The 18,631-nt window shown below is 41.3% G+C and overlaps 2 protein-coding genes across 6 annotated transcripts; one reads left to right on the top strand and one right to left on the bottom strand.

The window, feature by feature from the left end:
• The first annotated feature begins 1,821 nt into the window (after positions 1 to 1,821).
• On the top strand, positions 1,822 to 7,683 carry LOC128253409 (tubulin glycylase 3B). Of its 4 annotated transcripts, none has more exons than XM_052981779.1 (5): positions 1,822 to 3,470; positions 5,635 to 6,440; positions 7,020 to 7,203; positions 7,292 to 7,429; positions 7,483 to 7,683. In XM_052981779.1, exons 1-3 carry the CDS (start codon positions 2,177 to 2,179, stop codon positions 7,149 to 7,151), a joined length of 2,232 nt encoding a protein of 743 aa, XP_052837739.1. In that variant the 5' UTR covers positions 1,822 to 2,176; the 3' UTR covers positions 7,152 to 7,203; positions 7,292 to 7,429; positions 7,483 to 7,683. The 4 variants fall into 4 exon arrangements, with proteins under 4 accessions (XP_052837739.1, XP_052837738.1, XP_052837737.1 ...); XM_052981778.1 differs by having other exon boundaries at positions 7,281 to 7,429; XM_052981777.1 differs by having other exon boundaries at positions 1,823 to 3,470; positions 7,299 to 7,429; positions 7,503 to 7,683.
• Positions 7,684 to 7,919: 236 nt separating this feature from the next.
• LOC128253415 (tubulin glycylase 3A) lies at positions 7,920 to 15,550 on the bottom strand. 2 transcript variants are annotated; one of them, XR_008267446.1, is made up of 5 exons: positions 14,170 to 15,550; positions 12,062 to 12,129; positions 11,552 to 11,996; positions 8,917 to 10,171; positions 7,920 to 8,002 (listed from the first exon to the last, which is right to left on the bottom strand). XR_008267446.1 is itself a non-coding variant. In XM_052981785.1 (4 exons), exons 1-4 carry the CDS (start codon positions 15,548 to 15,550, stop codon positions 9,084 to 9,086), a joined length of 2,982 nt encoding a protein of 993 aa, XP_052837745.1. In that variant the 3' UTR covers positions 8,624 to 9,083. The 2 variants fall into 2 exon arrangements, 1 of the variants encoding a protein (XP_052837745.1); XM_052981785.1 differs by lacking the exon at positions 7,920 to 8,002 and having other exon boundaries at positions 8,624 to 10,171.
• Positions 15,551 to 18,631: the final 3,081 nt, after the last annotated feature.

The following is an 18,631-nucleotide window of genomic DNA, read 5'->3' as shown; positions in this document are numbered from 1 at the left end:
TGATTAGAGGTATGATGATTGAGTCAATCCAGCAAATACTAGTAAGTATACAAATTAAAATCGGGGAAACTTTAAGAAGTAGAGATTTGAAGTTGGACTTGACCAGTTGCATAAATTTAAGTCTGGCCACTTTTGATATCTCCTAGTTTCAAAGCAATTACCAAAATTTGGCTTTTTTCTGACTAAAGCCTTTTTAACAGGGACTGCAAATAATGATTATACATGTGTTTTTTTAACCAAAAAATCAATTACTTAAAATCGACATACAAAAAAAAGGAAAACGCTGTATTGATTGTCTTTGGCAAATTAATCCATTTCTGTAAAGATTTTAAAATTTTTAATTTCTAATATTTTCTAAAAATTATAATTATTTTTGAGCAAAAAATAAAAAATCATTTTTATGGACTGTTGTCGATTAAACAAATAAAACTCGAAAGTAATGATTTCTGATGATTTTTTTTTATTTTAATTAAAATAAAACTTGGTTTGAAATTGCGTCTTCTGTGTGCAGAGTTCTAACGATATTTTTATATACACCTCTAAAACGACCCTAAAAGGTACCCCCTAAGCAAACAAAATAGTAGTAAACTATACTCTTATCCTTGTAAAGGGCTTAATAATGTTGGTCAGCTGCTTGTAAGGTAGAGAAGAAGGCATTTCCGACCCGTTAAAGTCTGCATAAAGCATTACAAGAGTAGACAAACACGTCCGTCTGTTTCAGCGGCTTAATGAATTTAGAGGTTTAAAATCGGCTATAAAATTGTGTACTAAAATTATGCTACCAGAAATTGTCTCTAAACACATTTCCAAAACCAAATCCTGGATCCGCTACACTGGTCTGTTTCATTACGATTTAGTTGCTTTGTTTAAATGCTGACATCGTTCAGCTTATCGGATTGTGTATATCTCATTTCTTCTAAGTATCGGTTCAATCGGTTCAAGTGTTAAGCCACTCGTAGGATAGGAAAATATTGGCGCATATATTGCAAATCCTTTAAACTAATTTAGCTATAAAACAACCATTATTAATTCACTAAGAGACTCTAGCCCACCCAAGAAAATAAATTTGCCTAGATTTATATTAGTTTTTTTAACAAAACAAAAATTTACATAGCCAAGGAAGCGCCTAAAAGATTTCTTCCGAGATCTGTCAGCATAATATTGAGTGCAAAAAATGTCCTTTTTCAAAATGAAAATTACAAAAAAATTCCCACAAGTTATATTGTGATTGCGACCCATATTGAGACCCTACACAACCGAAATACACACTGGAATGGGGCTTACGAAACTTTAGTAACAATACCTAAGTTAAATTGAAGTCGTTGGCCCGGATCTTTGATTTAGTATAAATTATTAATAGGTGTGCGAATAATATTCTTACAAAATTATAAAACAGATTTTAAAATAATAAGCATTTGGTATAAAATATCAGCTTTATTTGGGTTATAGATTGTACATACCTCTAGAGTATTTTATATGTCTATGACAAAATTTCGTTAAAACTCTGCACACAGAAGACGCCGTTCCAAAATAAGTTTTATTTTGATAACAAAAAAAAAAAAATAATATCTTAAGTAATGAATATTTTTGAGTTTTATTTTTTTGATTAAAAATAATCATTATTCTTGATCAATACAAAAAAAACTAAAAAATAATCATTATGTTGTGATTAAAAAATTATAATGACTACTGTCCCTGCTTTTTAACGGAGTATCTGATTTTAATCCCATCGAATGGGACTATTTTGATCGGTGAGGTTTGTGCCATTCGTTACCTGATGAAATATTTTCACATTTTTTTTTGCAGAGCTGTGAAAGCAGCAAGCTTTGACTTAAGTGGGTTTATTTCAAATTTTTCCGTTTCGTTTTTTGGTCTGAATTTCATTGTCTATGCTAAGAAATGTATTTTAAGTCAATCAAGACTTTTAGTAGTTAGTACATGCGACACTGTAAAAAACTGTTTGGCTCCTGCTTCAAAATTCCACGTTGATTGCTCGAAGCAATCGTCTGCTTTGGAATCTTTTCGGGAGAAGAGGTAAGTTCGCCGGACAAGGACACTCCAGGACTCCCCAGCACACGGACACTGAAAGCGAAAGGCCGCAAAAGGACACAGCCAAGGAGTCACAGCTCACAGGTCACAGGTCACAGGGCGGAGAACAGGAGCAGCAGCCAGCAGTATGACGCAGAGCACCACGCCGACCGGCTTCACCGGGAACCGCAACCGCTACTACAACCCCGTCTCCAAGATCCAGTCGCTCATCCACAACCTGGACGCGGAGCTGGTCCAGCTGTGCAAGCAGTGCTCCGTGCCCAAGCCCCTGAGCAGCCACAACAACAACTATGCCTCGACCTTCGGATCGCTGGGTGGTGGTGGCTCGAGCTCCCTGGGCAGCAGCATGGCCGCCGGCCACTTCCGTCCCGAGGTCATCGGCAACCTGCTGGCCCGCACGCGTGCGGCCAACCCGATCCCGTCCAGTTCGCCCATGGCGCCGGAAGCCCAGAAGCGCCAGATGCGCAACGTCTACCGCACCCGGGTGATCGACGCGTACCGCAACCGGCGAATCTTCACCGTGTACGGGAACTACCACACGGTGCGGCGGGCCCTGATGCGCCGGGGCTGGCTGGAGAAGCTGCCGGCCTCCCGGCACGCCAAGCTGCAGAGCATGTCCGAGGACGCCCTGCTGGAGCACGCCCGACGCGGCAACGACTACGAGGCGGTGGTCCTCTCCAAGATGATCAACCACTTCCCGGCCTTCTTCATCTGGCAGGGCAAGGGCCAGCGCGACCTGTGCGCCGAGGTGAGGCCCTTCCGCAACCGGGTGCGCCGCAGCCAGTTCCTGGACTTCTCCACCAAGGTGGGCCTGGTGGGCTGCGCCGAGCAGGAGCGCTGGTACCGCGAGGACGGCGTCTGCGGGATGAGCTACCCGCGCTTCTACCGCCTGGGCGGCACCAACCTGGAGGAGCGCATGGCCTTCATCGAGGACTACCAGCAGACGCAGGCCCGGTCGCTGCTGCTCTACGTGAGGGAGCACCAGCCGGCGGAGATGGTCAGCGAGCACGGCACCGTGCACACCACCACCCTGGACTTCGCCCTCGACAAGGTGAAGAAGATGGTGCGCCACGCGGAGCACTACTCCCTGGACGACGCCCGCATCAAGCCGCCGACTCCCGCAGAGATCGTCGAGAACCAGACCTTCATGGTGCAGTCCACCGACGTGCTCAAGTCCGGCGCCAAGTTCAAGGGCAGCGAGAAGGTGATGGCGGAGTACGCCCGTCTGGCGGGGCTCTACCTCGACCAGGTCGAGTCGCTGCGGCCGGACTACCGCTGGGATGGCAGCCGCAACCTGTGGATCCTCAAGCCCGGCTACCAGTCGCGCGGCATCGGCATCGTCATACGCAGTTCCCTGGACGACATTCTGCAGTGGACGTCGAACAATCAGAACAAGAAATACATCGTCCAGAAGTACATAGGTGAGTCCCTTTGTCCGAATATAATACTTTTATATATTTTTTGGAGCGCTACTGAAATCTCTTCCAACTGAGATCCAAGCCATTCTGTATGGTTGTTAGGTTTTCTGTAGCACCTCGGATAGTTGGTTGAGTTGGGAAAGGTAATTGTTTTCTGGACCTATGTAAGGAGCGACCAAAAATGAACACCCTTTTACCAGTATTTTGGTAAAGGGTGCATCACTGCATGATTATGTAGATTAAAATTTGTAAGCCCCCAGAAAATAATTTGGGTGGCGCAATCTTACAAACTGCAGAATCTGCTAAGAGCAACCAGGGGCGCAATTTTCAAAAATTAAATATGTTTATTATACCGTAGCAGGGAGTGTTATTATAGTTTCGGTCAGAAGTTTACAACGCAGTGAAGGAGACATTTCCGACCCAATAAGGTATACATATTCGAGTGGATCTGGCCATGTCCGTCTGTCCGTCCGTTTCTACGCAAACTAGTCTCTCAGTTTTAAAGCTATCTGCATGAAACTTTCTTTCTATTGCAGGTAGTCGGAACAAGCCGGAACAATCGGAAAAATAAATTTAAAAAATTTATAAATTTGCTGTTTTTTAATGTTTTTTAGTTCTTATTGTAATGGTTAAATATTTTAGAATCACGGTTTAAATTTCATCAAAATTGGACGTCTTTATCATATAGCTTCCATAGGAATAATCGGAAAAAAAATACAAAAAAATTATAACTGCTGTTTTTTAATTTTTCTATTAGTTCTTGGACATATGGTAATGGTTAAATATTTCAGAATTACATTTTAAATTTCATCAAAATCGGACGGCTATATCATATAGCTCCCATAGGAACAATCGGAAAAAAAAAATACAAAAACAATATAACTTTGCTATTTTTTTAATTTTTCTATTAGTTCTTGGACATATAGTAATGGTTAAATATTTCAGAATTACGTTTTAAATTTCATCAAAATCGGACGTCTATATCATATAGCTCCCATAGGAACAATCGAAAAAAAAATACAAAAAAATTATAACTTTGCTGTTTTTTAATTTTTCTATTAGTTCTTGGACATATGGTAATAGTTAAATATTTCAGAATTACATTTTAAATTTCATCAAAATCGGACGACTATATCATATAGCTCCCATAGAAATAATAAAAATATATAAAATAACAACCTAATAATTGAGCTGAAAATCATCATAGCTTCATAATTTTCAAAATTTAATTCTAGCAATAGCTGCAAAGGTATATGAACTTCGGCTTGCCGGAGTTTGCTTCCTTTCTTGTTCTTTTTAGTTCTTATTGTAATGGTTAAATATTTTAGAATCACGGTTTAAATTTCATCAAAATTGGACGTCTTTATCTTTTTAATTTATTATTGATTTGACAGTTCAGAATTACGCTTTTAACTTTATAAAAATCGGAAAACGATATCATATAATTAATTTTGCACTATCGAATAATTGAGCTTCTTTTTAAATTCTTTTTGACTTTTTAATAATTTTATTAAAATCGGAAAACGATTTCATATAGCTGCCATAGGAACTATCAAATAATTGAGCTGCATATCATCATAGCTTCAATGTTTTTAAACATATGCGTAAGTGAATCATAGTTTTAATGTTTTCAAGAATATTTCATTTTTGCAATAGCTGCAAGGGTATACGAACTTCGGCTTGCCGAAGCAATCTAGAAATAAAATAAAGTTAGTTTTTAATGTTCTTCGAGACTTAGCAATGGTTTAATATATTATATTTAATATTATATCGAATAATTAGCGGAAAATCATTATAGCTTCATAGGCCTATGTCTCAAAGTGAATTGACTGAATTTCCGGTTTATGAGCGATAGAGAGTGCGTGGCCAAATTTTAAAATAAACTTGCGCTGTGTAGGCAATTTCTTTGGCATTTCTAATTCCAAATCCGACGGTCAGGCAGATAGACATGGGTAGATCAAATCGGCTATTGATCCTGATCAATAATGTATATGCTTTATTTAAACTTAAAGGGTCAGATATGTCTCCATCACTGCATTGCAAACTTTTGACTAACATTTTAAAAGCCCTTGCAAGGCAGTTAGCATCTTCCTTGATCGTTTGTTCCCTGAATAGCAACTCAGTACTAATAAGGCTTGCTTGACCTAACAAATTTCTGTCCTGACAGAGCGACCCTTGCTGATCTACCGCACCAAGTTCGATATCCGTCAGTACATGCTGCTGACCATCACGGACACAAAGGTGAGCATCTGGACGTACCGCGACTGCTATCTGCGCTTCAGCTCGCAGGAGTTCACCATGGACGACCTGCGCGAGAGCATCCACCTGACCAACAACTCGGTGCAGAAGCGGTACAAGAACAAGAGCAACCGGGACCCGAGGCTGCCCAAGAACAACATGTGGTCGCTGGACCAGTTCAAGGACTACCTCCGCCACATGGGTGCCTCGGAGGGGGCGTGGTCAAAGACCTACAACGGGTTCAAGCAGAACCTGGTGGCGGTGGTGATGGCCAGCCTGGACGAGACGGAGCTGTTGCAGAACGCCTTCGAGCTCTACGGATGTGACTTCATGCTCGACGAGCACTACAACCCCATCCTGATCGAGATCAACTCGACGCCGGATCTCTCGCCCTCGACCGAAATCACGGCCAGGATCTGTCCCATGGTCCTGAAGGACTGCATCCGCGTGGTGGTCGACCTGCCCAAGAACCCCACCGCCGGCACTGGGCTCTTCGAGCTGGCCTTCGAGGTCAACTACAGCATCGACAAGGGCGCGGACGGCAAGCCGCTGGAGCTGAATGGCAAGCAGATGACCCTCTTTGAGAACATGCCCAAGATGCGGAGCAGCCCGCGGACGCGGCTCCTGCGTAAGATTCTGAACAACGTGAAGCCATCCACCAGCAGGAAAGTGGAGAAGGTCAAGGAGGCCCAAGCTAAACATGAGAAAGCCGCTGTCAAGATCTCCAAAAAGAAGGTACTGTAAAATATGTATGTTAAATCGACATACTTTTAAATGGACGTTTATGCAACGTGACCATTAAAAGCAAGCTCCTCCTAAAAATAACAATATACGGACGTACGAACTTAATTTAAAGACAAACTAATAATACTAATACTGTTTTTGTGTTAGGTACAATAACATTGAAGTTTTTAGGAGAGATAAAGTCAATTATAGATGCTGGAAATAGTTTGATTTTTAACGATTTAAAACAATTGAAATAAAGTTTCTAGCAATTCCTAAGGGCAACAAGAAGTGTAGTCAGAAAGTTTACGAGTTAAAACATTTTTTTCTTGTTCCCTTTAAATTTGTATGACTTTTTAATTGTGCCGTTTAGAATTTTAAAAGTAAACTTATTAAATATTCTATCATCATCAGCTGAGGCAATCCATAAAACGTTATCAGCCTTGTCAAAAAAAGGTAATCGTTTAATTAAAATATAAAATGTAAATTTTTATTATTATTTGCTCCTCTTACTAATTTTGATTATTAACTACCACGTTTTTAGTTTCCTGTCGTATTATATACATTCCACGTTATTCCGTATCTTTATAGAGAATGGCGGCCTCTTCTGGAAGTTTAAGTGAGGCCTCGGCCCAGCCATCGACGCAGATCTTGGTAACCAAGACCACACTAAATCAAACAACTCGTGAAAACCTGGCACTCCAATACACTGCTCCCAAGTAAAGCTGAACAGAAGGACAAGTATACTTGTTACACCTGCTTCAGTAAGCAGTTCGTGAGTATTAAGCATTGCAAAAAGTATAAACGAGTTAACTATCTTAGCGCAGAACGAAAAACAATATTTTTAAATAGTAACAACAAAGTTTACAGAACTGTGTCAATATCTACTAAATATTTAAGGAAATACAAATCGGCAATCTTGGTGGGGAAATACATTGAGGAAGTTTTCATTACCCAGAATTGACTAATCCCCGCAAAGTGCGCGCAAATATTTATAAGAGGTAAGCTAAATACTTATTATTTTTATTAGTAACTCAATATTTTTAAATTTCAGAAATTGCTTCTCAAAAACAGAGTGCTCACTCCATGTGGCAAAGGTTCCTCAGTTCCTTTGAAAAACAGTTCCTGGCAGTGGAAACACATAACTCTTAAATCAATTCCCAAATCAAATCAAGTTTATTGAATTTGGTAGTCAATAACATATGCAAGTTTTGATAACGATATTTCTAATAAACTCGTCTAAAGAATTAATAAACATGTACATATATCATTGGTTAGTCAGATGCCATTAAAAACGGTTTTTTCTTAAATGCTAATACATTGTTTTAAGAAACTTGTAACTAACATTAAATTAATATATATATGTTTTTAATATTAGCTGAACCGTTGAGAGAGAAACAAATACATTAAAATTATTTATAAGGAAACAAAATAAATAACTTTATTTTATATTATATTTTTGTAAATTATGTAATTGTATATCATTGAATGGGATCATCAGCGGAGTCGACAAAGCCATGTCCGTTTGTCTGTTCGTCCTTCCATCTGTCCGTATGAAAGCAAAAGTTTAAAAGCTAAAAAAAATATAGTTTTTAAATTGTCCTCTGTCTTAGTCGACACGTTAATATAAAATCCCATTCTCGTGGGTGAACTTTAAAAGCAGAAAGCTCTTGACTTTATGTTATTAACTATTTAGAACAGTTTAAACATTTTTAGTTCAAGGGCCGAGTATCGCCGACCAAAATATTAATTAAAAAGCTTGATGGATAATATTTTTCAGCTATAACAAATTTACATCTGTAAATATATTTTTTTATAATACGATATTTTGTGCAGCTTTTTCACAGTGTATGTAAAAATCTGTTTCTAGGTCAGGTATAAAGTATTAATTTATTTGTTTACCTAGGCTGGGCAAAAATAACTACCTGCACTGAGAAAAAAAGCTGGCTTTTGAACCCAACATTTTAAAAATCATATTTAAGTGAAATATACAATTTTAATATTAAAAGCAGTTGCATGATAAATATTATATATTATATATATATATAACTTGTTTTAAATATATATTTAATTTTTCTACAATAAAATTTATTCCGAAAATAGTCAATTGAAATATTTAAAAAAAAGTTAATTTTTACATACTTAATATAATTAAAATCATCAATGCACTTTTTTTTATACCAGTGTAAAGGTACAGTATTAAGTTACTTTTTAAAACTTAAAAAAATACAATTTTATTTAGAGCAGGTGTGCTAACGCCTATGTATTCTAAGCACATTTGTTTTTGAAAGGGCACAGGGTTTAAGAAGAAAAGTAAAAATATCTGACGAATTTAAATATTAAATCATAATATATAATGTGGAAAATGTTATATTTAAAACAGTTCGTTGTTGATTTAAAAGTATTTTAGTTAAGTTAAATATAAATGGATGAAAACGAAATCGAGAAATATTGAGTACACAATATTTGGATTTACCATGTTTTTTACCTGTGTAAGCTTGCTGGTTACATGCTTCGTATCTTAATTGCTTTTGTATTTTCCTCCACTCTACACTGGCATTCGTTACATGTGTTCCTGTGCCCTAATTGTGTTGGTAAATGCACTGCCATAAGGCAGTTTTGAGCACCCCTGATTTCGAGCAGTGTCTAAGGGACCTAGCCAACCGGAAGAGCTGGCGTGGGTACGGTCAGCGTGGAGCTGTTCAGCTTGTTGGCCAGCGCAGTCCGGGGACTCATCATCTGGGCCTGGGAGAGCTGCAGCTCGCTGGTGGCCTGCTTCAGAGCCGCCACTATGGGCTCTCCGCGATGCAGTGCCTGCACGGACACACTTATGGGGAGCCTGGGGCCGTTCGACTTCCGGCCAAAGGTCCTGCCGATGGCGTGCATGCTGACCGTGCTGTCGATCTCGGACTTGGTGCGGGCGAAGCGGCGCGGCGGCAAACTGGGAGCAGGGGCCACGGGGGCTCCTTTGGAGCGGGACGCGGAGTTGGAGGAGCCGCCCGTTGTGGCCGCAATGTTGCGCAGACTACGCCACTTTCGCTCACTCATGGCCGGAGCCGTGGAGGAGGTAAGTGCCTGCGGGCGCGCCTCCTGCAGCGACTCGTTTCCGGCGGCCGAATAGTTTTTGATCAGGATCTTAAACTTCTTTTCCGCACCCTCCGCAGGGTTAGTGGAGCTGAGCCTGGGTCCGCAGCTACGCTGGCGCTTGGGCGGCAGTGCGGTGCTCGGCATGGGTTCACCCGACAGGGAGCCTGCCGTGTTCCGCTTGTGGGAGGCACTAAGCAGCTGGGTCACGGAGCGGCCCGCCTGCTTGAGGAAATAGGGACTCAGGGATGCCGACGGCGGGGCCGTGAGAACTGGAGCCACTGAGGGCGACTTCTGCAGTGGCTGGCTGCACAGGCTGCTGCGACTGCTGCTCAGCGGCTCTACCATGTACTTCTCCATGTATTCGGTGGCATTGAAGGTGGGCATGGCGCGGTGGATCCGCGAAATACTCGCCGCCGGGTGAATGAGGGCCGACCGCTGGCGGTAGACGCTGCTGGTGGCCAGGGACCGCTCCTTTCGCTGCTGCTGGTAGTGACCATGACCATGACCGCCGCCGTGGCTCACCTTCTGCAGCACCTGCTTGCCCTTCACGAACAGGTTGAGGCCCATGTAGGCGGGCGTGGGCGGAACAACCTGGCGGTAGGCCAGCTCAAAGTTGCCCATGTCCGCCTTGGGATCCGTACGACGATCGATGACAACTGCAATGACAACAGCATTCAATCTTATTGAGTTTAAAGTATCAAGTTGTATAAATATCTGTGTACACTTGCAGGGGTAATAATAACTTTGGTCAAAATTTTGACGACATTTCAGACACTAAAAAGTATATATATTCTTGTCCAGCATACTCAGACTCTCAAAAGGTACAGAGAAACTGGCTGACAGACGGACATGGCTATATGAACTCGTCTAGTTATGCTAATCAAGATCAAGTATTTTTTTTTATACCCTTGCATAGGGTATTATAATTTCAGTCAGAAGTTTGCAACGCCGTGAAGGATACATTTCCGACCCTATGTATAAAGTATATGTTCTTTATCAGCATCACTAGGAGAGTGGATCTAGCCATGTCCGTCTGTCCGTCCGTCCGTTTCTACGCAAACTAGTCTCCCAGTTTTAAAGCTATCTGCATGAAATATTCCCGAAATTTGTCTTCCTTTTCCAGGTAGTAAATAAATTATAACTATAGGAACAATCGGTAAAAAAGATAAAATAAATAATAACTTTGCTGTTTTTAAAGTTTTTTGATTATGAATTATTATTTTGGAATTACGGTTTAAATTTTATCAACATTGGAACTATATCATATAGCTCCCATAAAAGCAATCCGAATATTAAAAAAAAAAATTGCAACTTCTTTAATTTTCTATTTGTTTTGTCATTATTTTGGACATAGGAACGGTTTAATAATTTAGAATTACGCTTTTATTTTTTTTTTAAATGGGATAACGATATCATATATCTGCTATAGAGAAGTTAAAATCTTCATAGTTTCAATGGTTTCTAATGGGTAATCATATAATTTAGATGTTTAATTTTTGAAGTCCACGATAGCCTTAAAACTTTATTACAGGCAATGCAGTCCATGATTACCTTACATTTTTTTCTGAGTTAAGGTCCAAAAGGGCGAAAAACCCGATTTCTTGAAAAAAATCGTTAGGTACCGTTTATTTTTGTGTTTTGCCATTTTCTTCCAAATGGCATTTAAAAAATATTTCGAGAAAAAGATCTAGTTGAAATACACATTTTTGATGAAGGTCTAAATCGGTGTTGTGCACGCGGACGACTCGCGAGATGCGAGTTATTCTGCGGGCCCTCTGCCGACACCGACAGAGTAAACGGTGTGGCTTCGGCAAGCGTCTTTGGTTTAACGCACACAAGTGCAAGATAACATGTCCATGTATTTGTATCACTGGTCTTAACGAAATATTAAGAAACAACAAAAAAACGGTGTTTTTTAAATCCCCCCTGTCGCCATTAGATGAATATAACGGTATATGCTCATTATAGTCTACTTCACAATAATTTTGAATGCTGAATTGGTAGCTTTGGCTCTGGCACACGAGACATGTACTCACCCTTGACAACATCCTCCAAACACTGCGGACACATGCGCGCCGTCACGCTGGTGGTGGCTCCCAAGTCCGGACTGGAGTTGATCTCGATCAGCCACGGATAGAAGTTCTCGCAGATCATGAAGTCGGCGCCGAAGAGCTCGAAGGTGTTGGGGCGCCGGTCCATGTTCTCCTGGGAAGCCAGCATGCAGCCAACGATGGCTTTGCGCATTCCGGGGAAGATCCTCTCCAGCCACATGTTGTACTTGCCAATTTGACGCAGGTACGCCTGGAAGGAGTAGCAGTCCCACATGTTCTCGCTCGGCAGTCGCTTGTCCCGCTTTCCGTTGGTGTACTTCTTCTGGATCGCATAGTTGGTCAGGTGCACCGATTCATGGTGGTTGCTGAGGCTGTACTCCTGCGAGCTAAACCGCAGATAGCTCTCCCGGTAGAACCACACCACCAGGGGCTACGGATCCGGATAGGACAGGTCGGATTGAGATTGGCTGTTGGAGCGGGAGCAATTGGACTCACCTGGGTGTTGGTTATCAGAAACCACTGGCGAATGTCGAATTTGGTTTGGAACAGGATCAACGGCCGCTCTACAAGTGTTAGTTAAATAATAAGAAGCTTAATAAGTTCCAACAAAGCCCCATCCCATACTAAAATTAAATTAATTAAAAGTGCAATATTATAAAATTAAAACCAACCGGCATTTAAAAAATGCTGAGTATGTCCAAATGTCTTCAGTCTGTTCCCTCGCACACAAGCCTCTCAGTTTTATAGCTATTTATATACAACTTTCTTAAAATTGCTTTTTCTTTGCTAATAGTATATAAGTTAGATCGAGCCGGATTGGAGTTATATATATAAAGCTTCCACAGGAGCAAAAGCAAATAAAAAAAAAAAATTAAATTAATATACTCCGATATAGCCAGTAGTATGGCTTACTATTTTATAATAAACGTAAAATGGTCATTTTATATTACACTTTTATTTAAGCCCTTTTTAAACACTTGTTAAACACTAAGTCTTCAAGTCAAAAAATCCGGGTTATAGTTTTTCATTTCTTCTCTGCACCGAGAAAAATGTTGTTACCTTTGGAACTCCCAGTAAACTATTAATTTAAGTTAAACTAACTTCTCCATCAATAGTAATACAACAAATGAATCCCCTTTCTGTACATTAATTACACTTACATTTTCATATAGACAATCTCAATTGTGGCCAAACAAAAGCCATTTTAGTTAGGACTAAAAATCAATTGCCCTTCTCCGTTCTCCGGCAAACCTGTTGCAATTTACGCGGCAGACAAAACCGTAAAGCAAATTATGACTGCTGCCACCAAACGAACACGACTACGACGGCAAAAGCAATGGCTGCGTTTTTAGGCCAAATATTTATGCATTTATGTGGGCCGGGGACCCACTGGCTCTTGCAGGATACAGGAGAACCAATGTTCGTGCGTGTGAGAGTGGAGCTCAACCGACGGTTGGAGCTCGCCGTAAATCAGGGCCCACAGTGCGGAACAAAAACAGCAGCTCGAACAGCAACTTTGGCACCGTCCTGATTTACGACCTAGTTTCCATGTGTTTGTTTATATCGTTTACTCGCAGGACTTGAAATGTTTTGGGTCTGCGCTAAGATGCTTTACACAATATCGATTGGTAAATGGAAATTTTGCCTTCTGCTCAAGACAACACGTTTGGCCAGCGGTGTTTAGATAGGGAACTGAGTTAACTTTATACACAAATATAGAAATAATTTAATTTTTATTCCGATAAAATCGTTGCTGTTTTATTTCTCATGCAAGATTCCCAGGTCTCATGACAGGAAAACCCTAAACTGGCTTTTCACTCAAAAATAAATATTTGGTACGGATTTAGCCTCGAGTCTAAATGTGTTTTTTCTTTTTAAATTCAAGTATGTAACACTTTTATTTTTATTTTTAATTATGGAAAAAATTAGATTTAAAATGAAAAAAATATTGAAATCTAAAATTTTCTATTGGATAAACCAATTAAATATGTTAATTTTTAGTTTATACGATTATATTTTGAAAAACAATGTTGAGTTCAAATATTTGAATGCTTGATGTTACTGTGCCGTTTTTTTCTGTCTCTGAGTAAGTTCAACTTCCCCTTGAAATGTTCTTGATTACATCCCTAGCAATATGAGCTGACTTTGTACTACTATTTTATTTGAGAGTATAAATACCTTTAGGTAAGGTTAAAGTTACACAATTTGTCAAGTTTCTAGGCAAGATAAAAGGTACAAAAAGGCTAATAAAACTCTATTTAATAAATTTTTTTAAATTTTGATGTCAATTTGTTCTTCTTCTGGCAATTATGTCTGGTTGTATAAACATGTATTGCATATACGGTGGAATTTAACATCAAGTTGCAGTGAATTGATGCTTTTTTCGTTTAGTTGGATCAAGCTAATTTGAAAACAAAAATAAATAAAATTATTTCAGTAGCTATATAGCTAACATAGAAAATATACCTAGGTATGGTAAAAGTTATTTTCAAATATTTTATTTTTATTTTTTTTTACCAGGTAAGGTATTAGATATTACAAATTGTACCTAGGTGCGTGCCTAGGTACAATTATCTAGGTACACCCGAACACTGCATACTCACCTATGTACTTCTGCACCACATAGCGGCTCTTGGAGGCTATCGACGGGTTGACTACGGACAGGATTTTCTTGAGGTTGTCCATGAGGATGATGCCCCTGCCGCGGCACTTGTTGGCCGGCTTGACGATCCACAGGTTCTGGTAGCCGTCGAGGCTGTACTGCGGCCAGTGCGCCTTCATCTTGTCGAGCAGCGAGAGGCAGCTCTTGACCATCGGGTCCAGCCGCTGGCCGCCGTCGTGCTGGATGCGCGCGTCCTCGTTGACCAGCTGGTGGTGCTGGAACAAGAAGGCGTCCCAGTCGTGCTCCCATATCCGAGGCGGGTCCTCGAAGTCGATGTCGTTGTGCTGGCAGCTGTCGAGGAACTCCACCAGGCGCTTGTGGGCGAAGTCTATCGCGGAGTAGGGGATCTTGCCGCTGCAGGAGAACACCGCCTCGGCGCCCTGCTTGTGGTACCGGCAGAGCAGGGCCCGCAGGAAGGCCACGCAGGCGGTCAGCTTGAAGTTCTCGACGAACTCGCCCAGCTCCTCGGGACTCCAGACGTTGTAGCAGCGCGGGAAGCACATCTCGGCGGTGCCCTCCTCGAAGAACCAGTGGAAGTCGCGCAGCTGGCTGCACAGACCCTCCTTCGAGGTGAACGGCGCCCGGTGGAACTTGTTGATGGTCATGCCGGGGTTCTTGGCCTGGTCGATGTAGTCGCACTTCTCCTTGCGGTTCGTCCACAGGAAGTCGACGGGCATGTGCTCCAGGAAGCGCGACATGATGTTCCTCTCGCACTTCTGCACGTACTGGCGCCGCGTCTCGCCCGCCTTCCGCTTGGGCAGGCGCTGGGTGAGGTCCTCGTAGGTCATCTGGCCCGTCGGCATCACCTTCCGGTGCACGTCCAGCTTCTCCACCCAGCCCCGCGTCAGCAGGGCGTTCCGCACCGAGTTGAAGCAACCGCGTATGGTGAAGATCTTGTTCTGCTTGGCCGCCTCCTGGGCCTTCCGCCGCAGCTCGTTCATGCGCTCGGTGGTGATCCAGGTGCGCCTGGCCACGTAGTTGGTGGGCGCGCCCAGGGGGCACGACTTGCTGGAAGGCTGAGCCCTGGCAGGCTCCTTGTTCTCCTTGTTGCCGCTGTCGGGGAACACCTTCGGAGGAGCGACTGGCAGTCCCAGTCCCAGTCCCACCCTCACGGGACTCTCGCTCTGGGCGGGCGTGAGCTGGATCACTGGCACCGTCAGAGGGGCCGCCACGCGACTGGCCGGTGTGGGCGGTGGAGCCGCCGGCGGACTTTCTGCTGGCTTCTTGGCCAGCGTGGCACTGGCGCACTTCTGGGGCTGGTCCACCTGATCCCTCGCCTGCTCCTTGCTGCGCTGCGGCTCACTGCTCGGACGCGTCTGCATGGCGGAAGCCTCGCCAGCCGACTGAGTGGGGCTCTTGCTGCTCTGACTATCCGACTGGGCCACTGGGTGAGTGGGTGAGTGGGTTGTTAATTCGCGGCGCTGCCTGGCAACCATTGAGCCAGAAATAAGTTCACAAGTTCACATCGGCAACGACTCTATTAATAGGAACATGCTCAACTCGGTTGCTTCCTGGGCTAGCCTTTGCCTCTACTCCGGACTTCCGCACTCGCATAGACACTCAAAGTCATGTTCCGGGCATAGCATTCATGAAATTATTTGTTAAGCATTGTTTTCTAAAACCATTAAATTGGCTTTGGCTTAATTGAAGACTACACGATCTTGTTCCAAGCTAAAATATGTCGGACCAGCAAAAAAAATATTTATTATCAAAAAAAAATATTTTTTTTTTAACAATCTATTATGGCGGAAGGTATGTTTAACAATTGAAGAGAAATCTAAAACTCTGTGTTAGCTTGTAGTTTAACTATGAGGAAGCAAAACTTTTTGTTTTCAAGGAATAACCGAAATTCTTTTAAAATAACTTTTTACTAATTTATTTTTTTTGCCAATAATTTGTGAACACTTTCAAGACAAATACTTTTAAAATATGTTTGTATGATTTTGAAATTCGAATAAGAAATTATGAAAACCAGAACTGGCGAGGTAGATACCTTCGTGCTGTAGGTTTGGAGCATACTTTTTGCACTTTTCACGTTGGGTTAGGTCGAATGAAAATGGATGTTTGTGTCGGTTACCTGGCGATGTTGGGTGACATAAAAATGACCTTCAAAATCGTGTATATGTTTTATTTTTTGTTAAAGGTGTGATAAGTATTTGGAAAAATTGGTAATTTTCAAAAGATTGATATAAAAACACACTGCTTAAAACTAAGTACATTTTAATAGTTAGCTATCAACCAGGAAAACGTTGTTTACAAAAAGATATTTGAAATTGTGTATTATATTTGAAACAAAAAAGGAATCAACTTCGCCTTGTCAAGTTTTGTGTACAAAAATTGTATAATATAAATATATACTTATTATAAATAAAAACGTATTTTTGAATTGGGAAACTTTTACTATAAGCATATTCTTAAAAATGGACTAGTTTGCCTGCATTGCAAACTTTTGAGTGAAATTATATTACCGTCTGCAATAACAAATTGTACACGAGTGCGATCAACCCAGTACTTTCCTTCGGTATCGCTCCCTAAATGAAACATATGCTCCTCGGCACCGAATAATCCTCGTCATGTGAATGATGTTTTTGCACGATACCAGTTTGTTTCCTCGGTTTCAAGGAGCGGTGGGTGTCGTCGTCATCGCTGTTGTTTGGTGTTGGTGTCACCGCCGGCGTTGTCGTCACCGGGAAAAGAGTTGCCTACGTCAGGGGAAGTGGATCTGGATCCAGGGACCGGAAAAGTCGACGGAGCGACGTTGGCTGGGTGGTGGGGTGAATGCCAACTGGTGATGGATGGACTGCTGCTTGCCACGGCGGTCTTGTCTGCGCAATTTGTGCAATTCTCGCAGGGGCGTGGAAGAGGGAAACTTTTCAATTATTTGTAAAATAATCAAGTTAACTGCCACCACAATCAGAGCGGGGGCTGAGCGATTACTGGGCCAAGCTGGGGTTACCCGGGCCTTACGTCAGTGCCATGTGCTGCCTTCTATGGGAATCTATGGGCTATCTGGTTCACGGACAATTCAGCCGCAAAACTTGATTCGCAGCGGCTTCGGCACGAGCTTCTGCCGGAGTTGCGGCAAAGTTGTTGGCGGTGGGACGCCGAGCACACGGCAACACCTTCGACAGGAGCCGGATTCCAACTCCGGTGTCCTTGCGTGTCGACCAAGTTGAGGGGCCGCCTCTCATTTGTCTGCTTTATTTGCATTGCATTAAAAAACTGCCTGGTATTTATCCTCTCGTTTGGTCGGCTGGCTTACTTGCAAGACGGTTGTTCTTGTAACTGGAGCGGTAATTAATTTCGGCCGGGGCGGGGTGATGTTCGGAATGGTAATTTGAGGTAATGCACCAGATTAAGTTTGTTTACATTGGAGGCGGAGCCGGTTAAGACTTCCAGCTGATTTGGGTCAGCATTTGGGAGCTCGACAAGACAGAAGTGATAAGTTTGAGTTGGCAGCTTATTGCTTTAAGGACCTAGTAAAAGGGGTTTTGTAGTAGAAGTATAAAATCATATGGTTGAGAACGTTTTTTTTCTGGTTTCGAAATTGAAAAAAAAACTGTACAATTTAATTTCAATCTAGGCCTAACACCAAACTTTTCCCTAAGAAAATCAAAAGAGAAGCAAAAAACAGGAGAGTACCTTTGATGGTTGTTTACAAAACAAAATTTCTACAAACGAAGTCCTGCAGTTATAGGTACACTGGTAAAAAAACGTATTAGATCCAAATATTTTGTATTTCATTTAAATATTTTCACATGAACCTTTTTAGTTATTTAAAATATGAAAATGTTAAAACATTTTTTAATACCTTATTTGATTGTTTTCGGATTTAATTTAAATATCACAATATTTTATTTAAATACTAACCATGTTTATAGGAACTATTTTAGAGTTAATATTTCCCACATTAATTTAAATGTTTAATATTAAACATGTAGTTTAATACGCATTGCTTTTATTATTATGATATCTTATTTAATTTCAATATTTAATATAAAATTTTATAAATGTAGGTTTTATAATATAGCATACAATAAAAAAGCAAAATCAACGCTGAGTCTATGCATCCTGTCAGGCGCATACAGTATTGGGATTGGTAGTTAAGACGCATGCGAAAGTCAGTTTTAGTGTTTAGAATATGCTCTATGAATATATTCTTTAAAATGCCCTTATCATTGTGTTTTGTCATTTTTAGCCCTTGCTTTCATAATGACGGAGTTGTTGTTCTTAAGCTCATGCCCATGTAACTCTAGGTATAGAAAACTTCTATGACTTATAAAATAAGAATATAATCATACAGCTATTAGCTGCCTCAGATTCGATAGAAAAATGTAGCGTTATCATTGTTTTTAAATTTAAAAGCACATAACTTGAGATATATAGCAGTTAATCATAGAACA

This window comes from Drosophila gunungcola, assembly GCF_025200985.1.
Source record: "Drosophila gunungcola strain Sukarami chromosome 2L unlocalized genomic scaffold, Dgunungcola_SK_2 000008F, whole genome shotgun sequence".
In the NCBI taxonomy this organism is placed as follows: Eukaryota; Metazoa; Arthropoda; class Insecta; order Diptera; family Drosophilidae; genus Drosophila; species Drosophila gunungcola.
Note: the sequence above shows the minus strand (reverse complement) of the source record. Positions and strands in the feature narration are given on the sequence as shown.

Coding starts and splice junctions, on each gene's coding strand:
- LOC128253409 (XM_052981779.1), top strand. CDS start 2,177: ATGACGCAGAGCACCACGCCGACCGGCTTCACCGGGAACCGCAACCGC. Junction 3,471..5,634: donor CATCGTCCAGAAGTACATAG/GTGAGTCCCTTT, acceptor CTGTCCTGACAG/AGCGACCCTTGCTGATCTAC. Junction 6,441..7,019: donor TCAAGATCTCCAAAAAGAAG/GTACTGTAAAAT, acceptor GTATCTTTATAG/AGAATGGCGGCCTCTTCTGG.
- LOC128253415 (XM_052981785.1), bottom strand. CDS start 15,550: ATGCAGACGCGTCCGAGCAGTGAGCCGCAGCGCAGCAAGGAGCAGGCG. Junction 11,997..12,061: donor TTCTGATAACCAACACCCAG/GTGAGTCCAATT, acceptor CCGGATCCGTAG/CCCCTGGTGGTGTGGTTCTA. Junction 10,172..11,551: donor TTTGGAGGATGTTGTCAAGG/GTGAGTACATGT, acceptor TTGTCATTGCAG/TTGTCATCGATCGTCGTACG.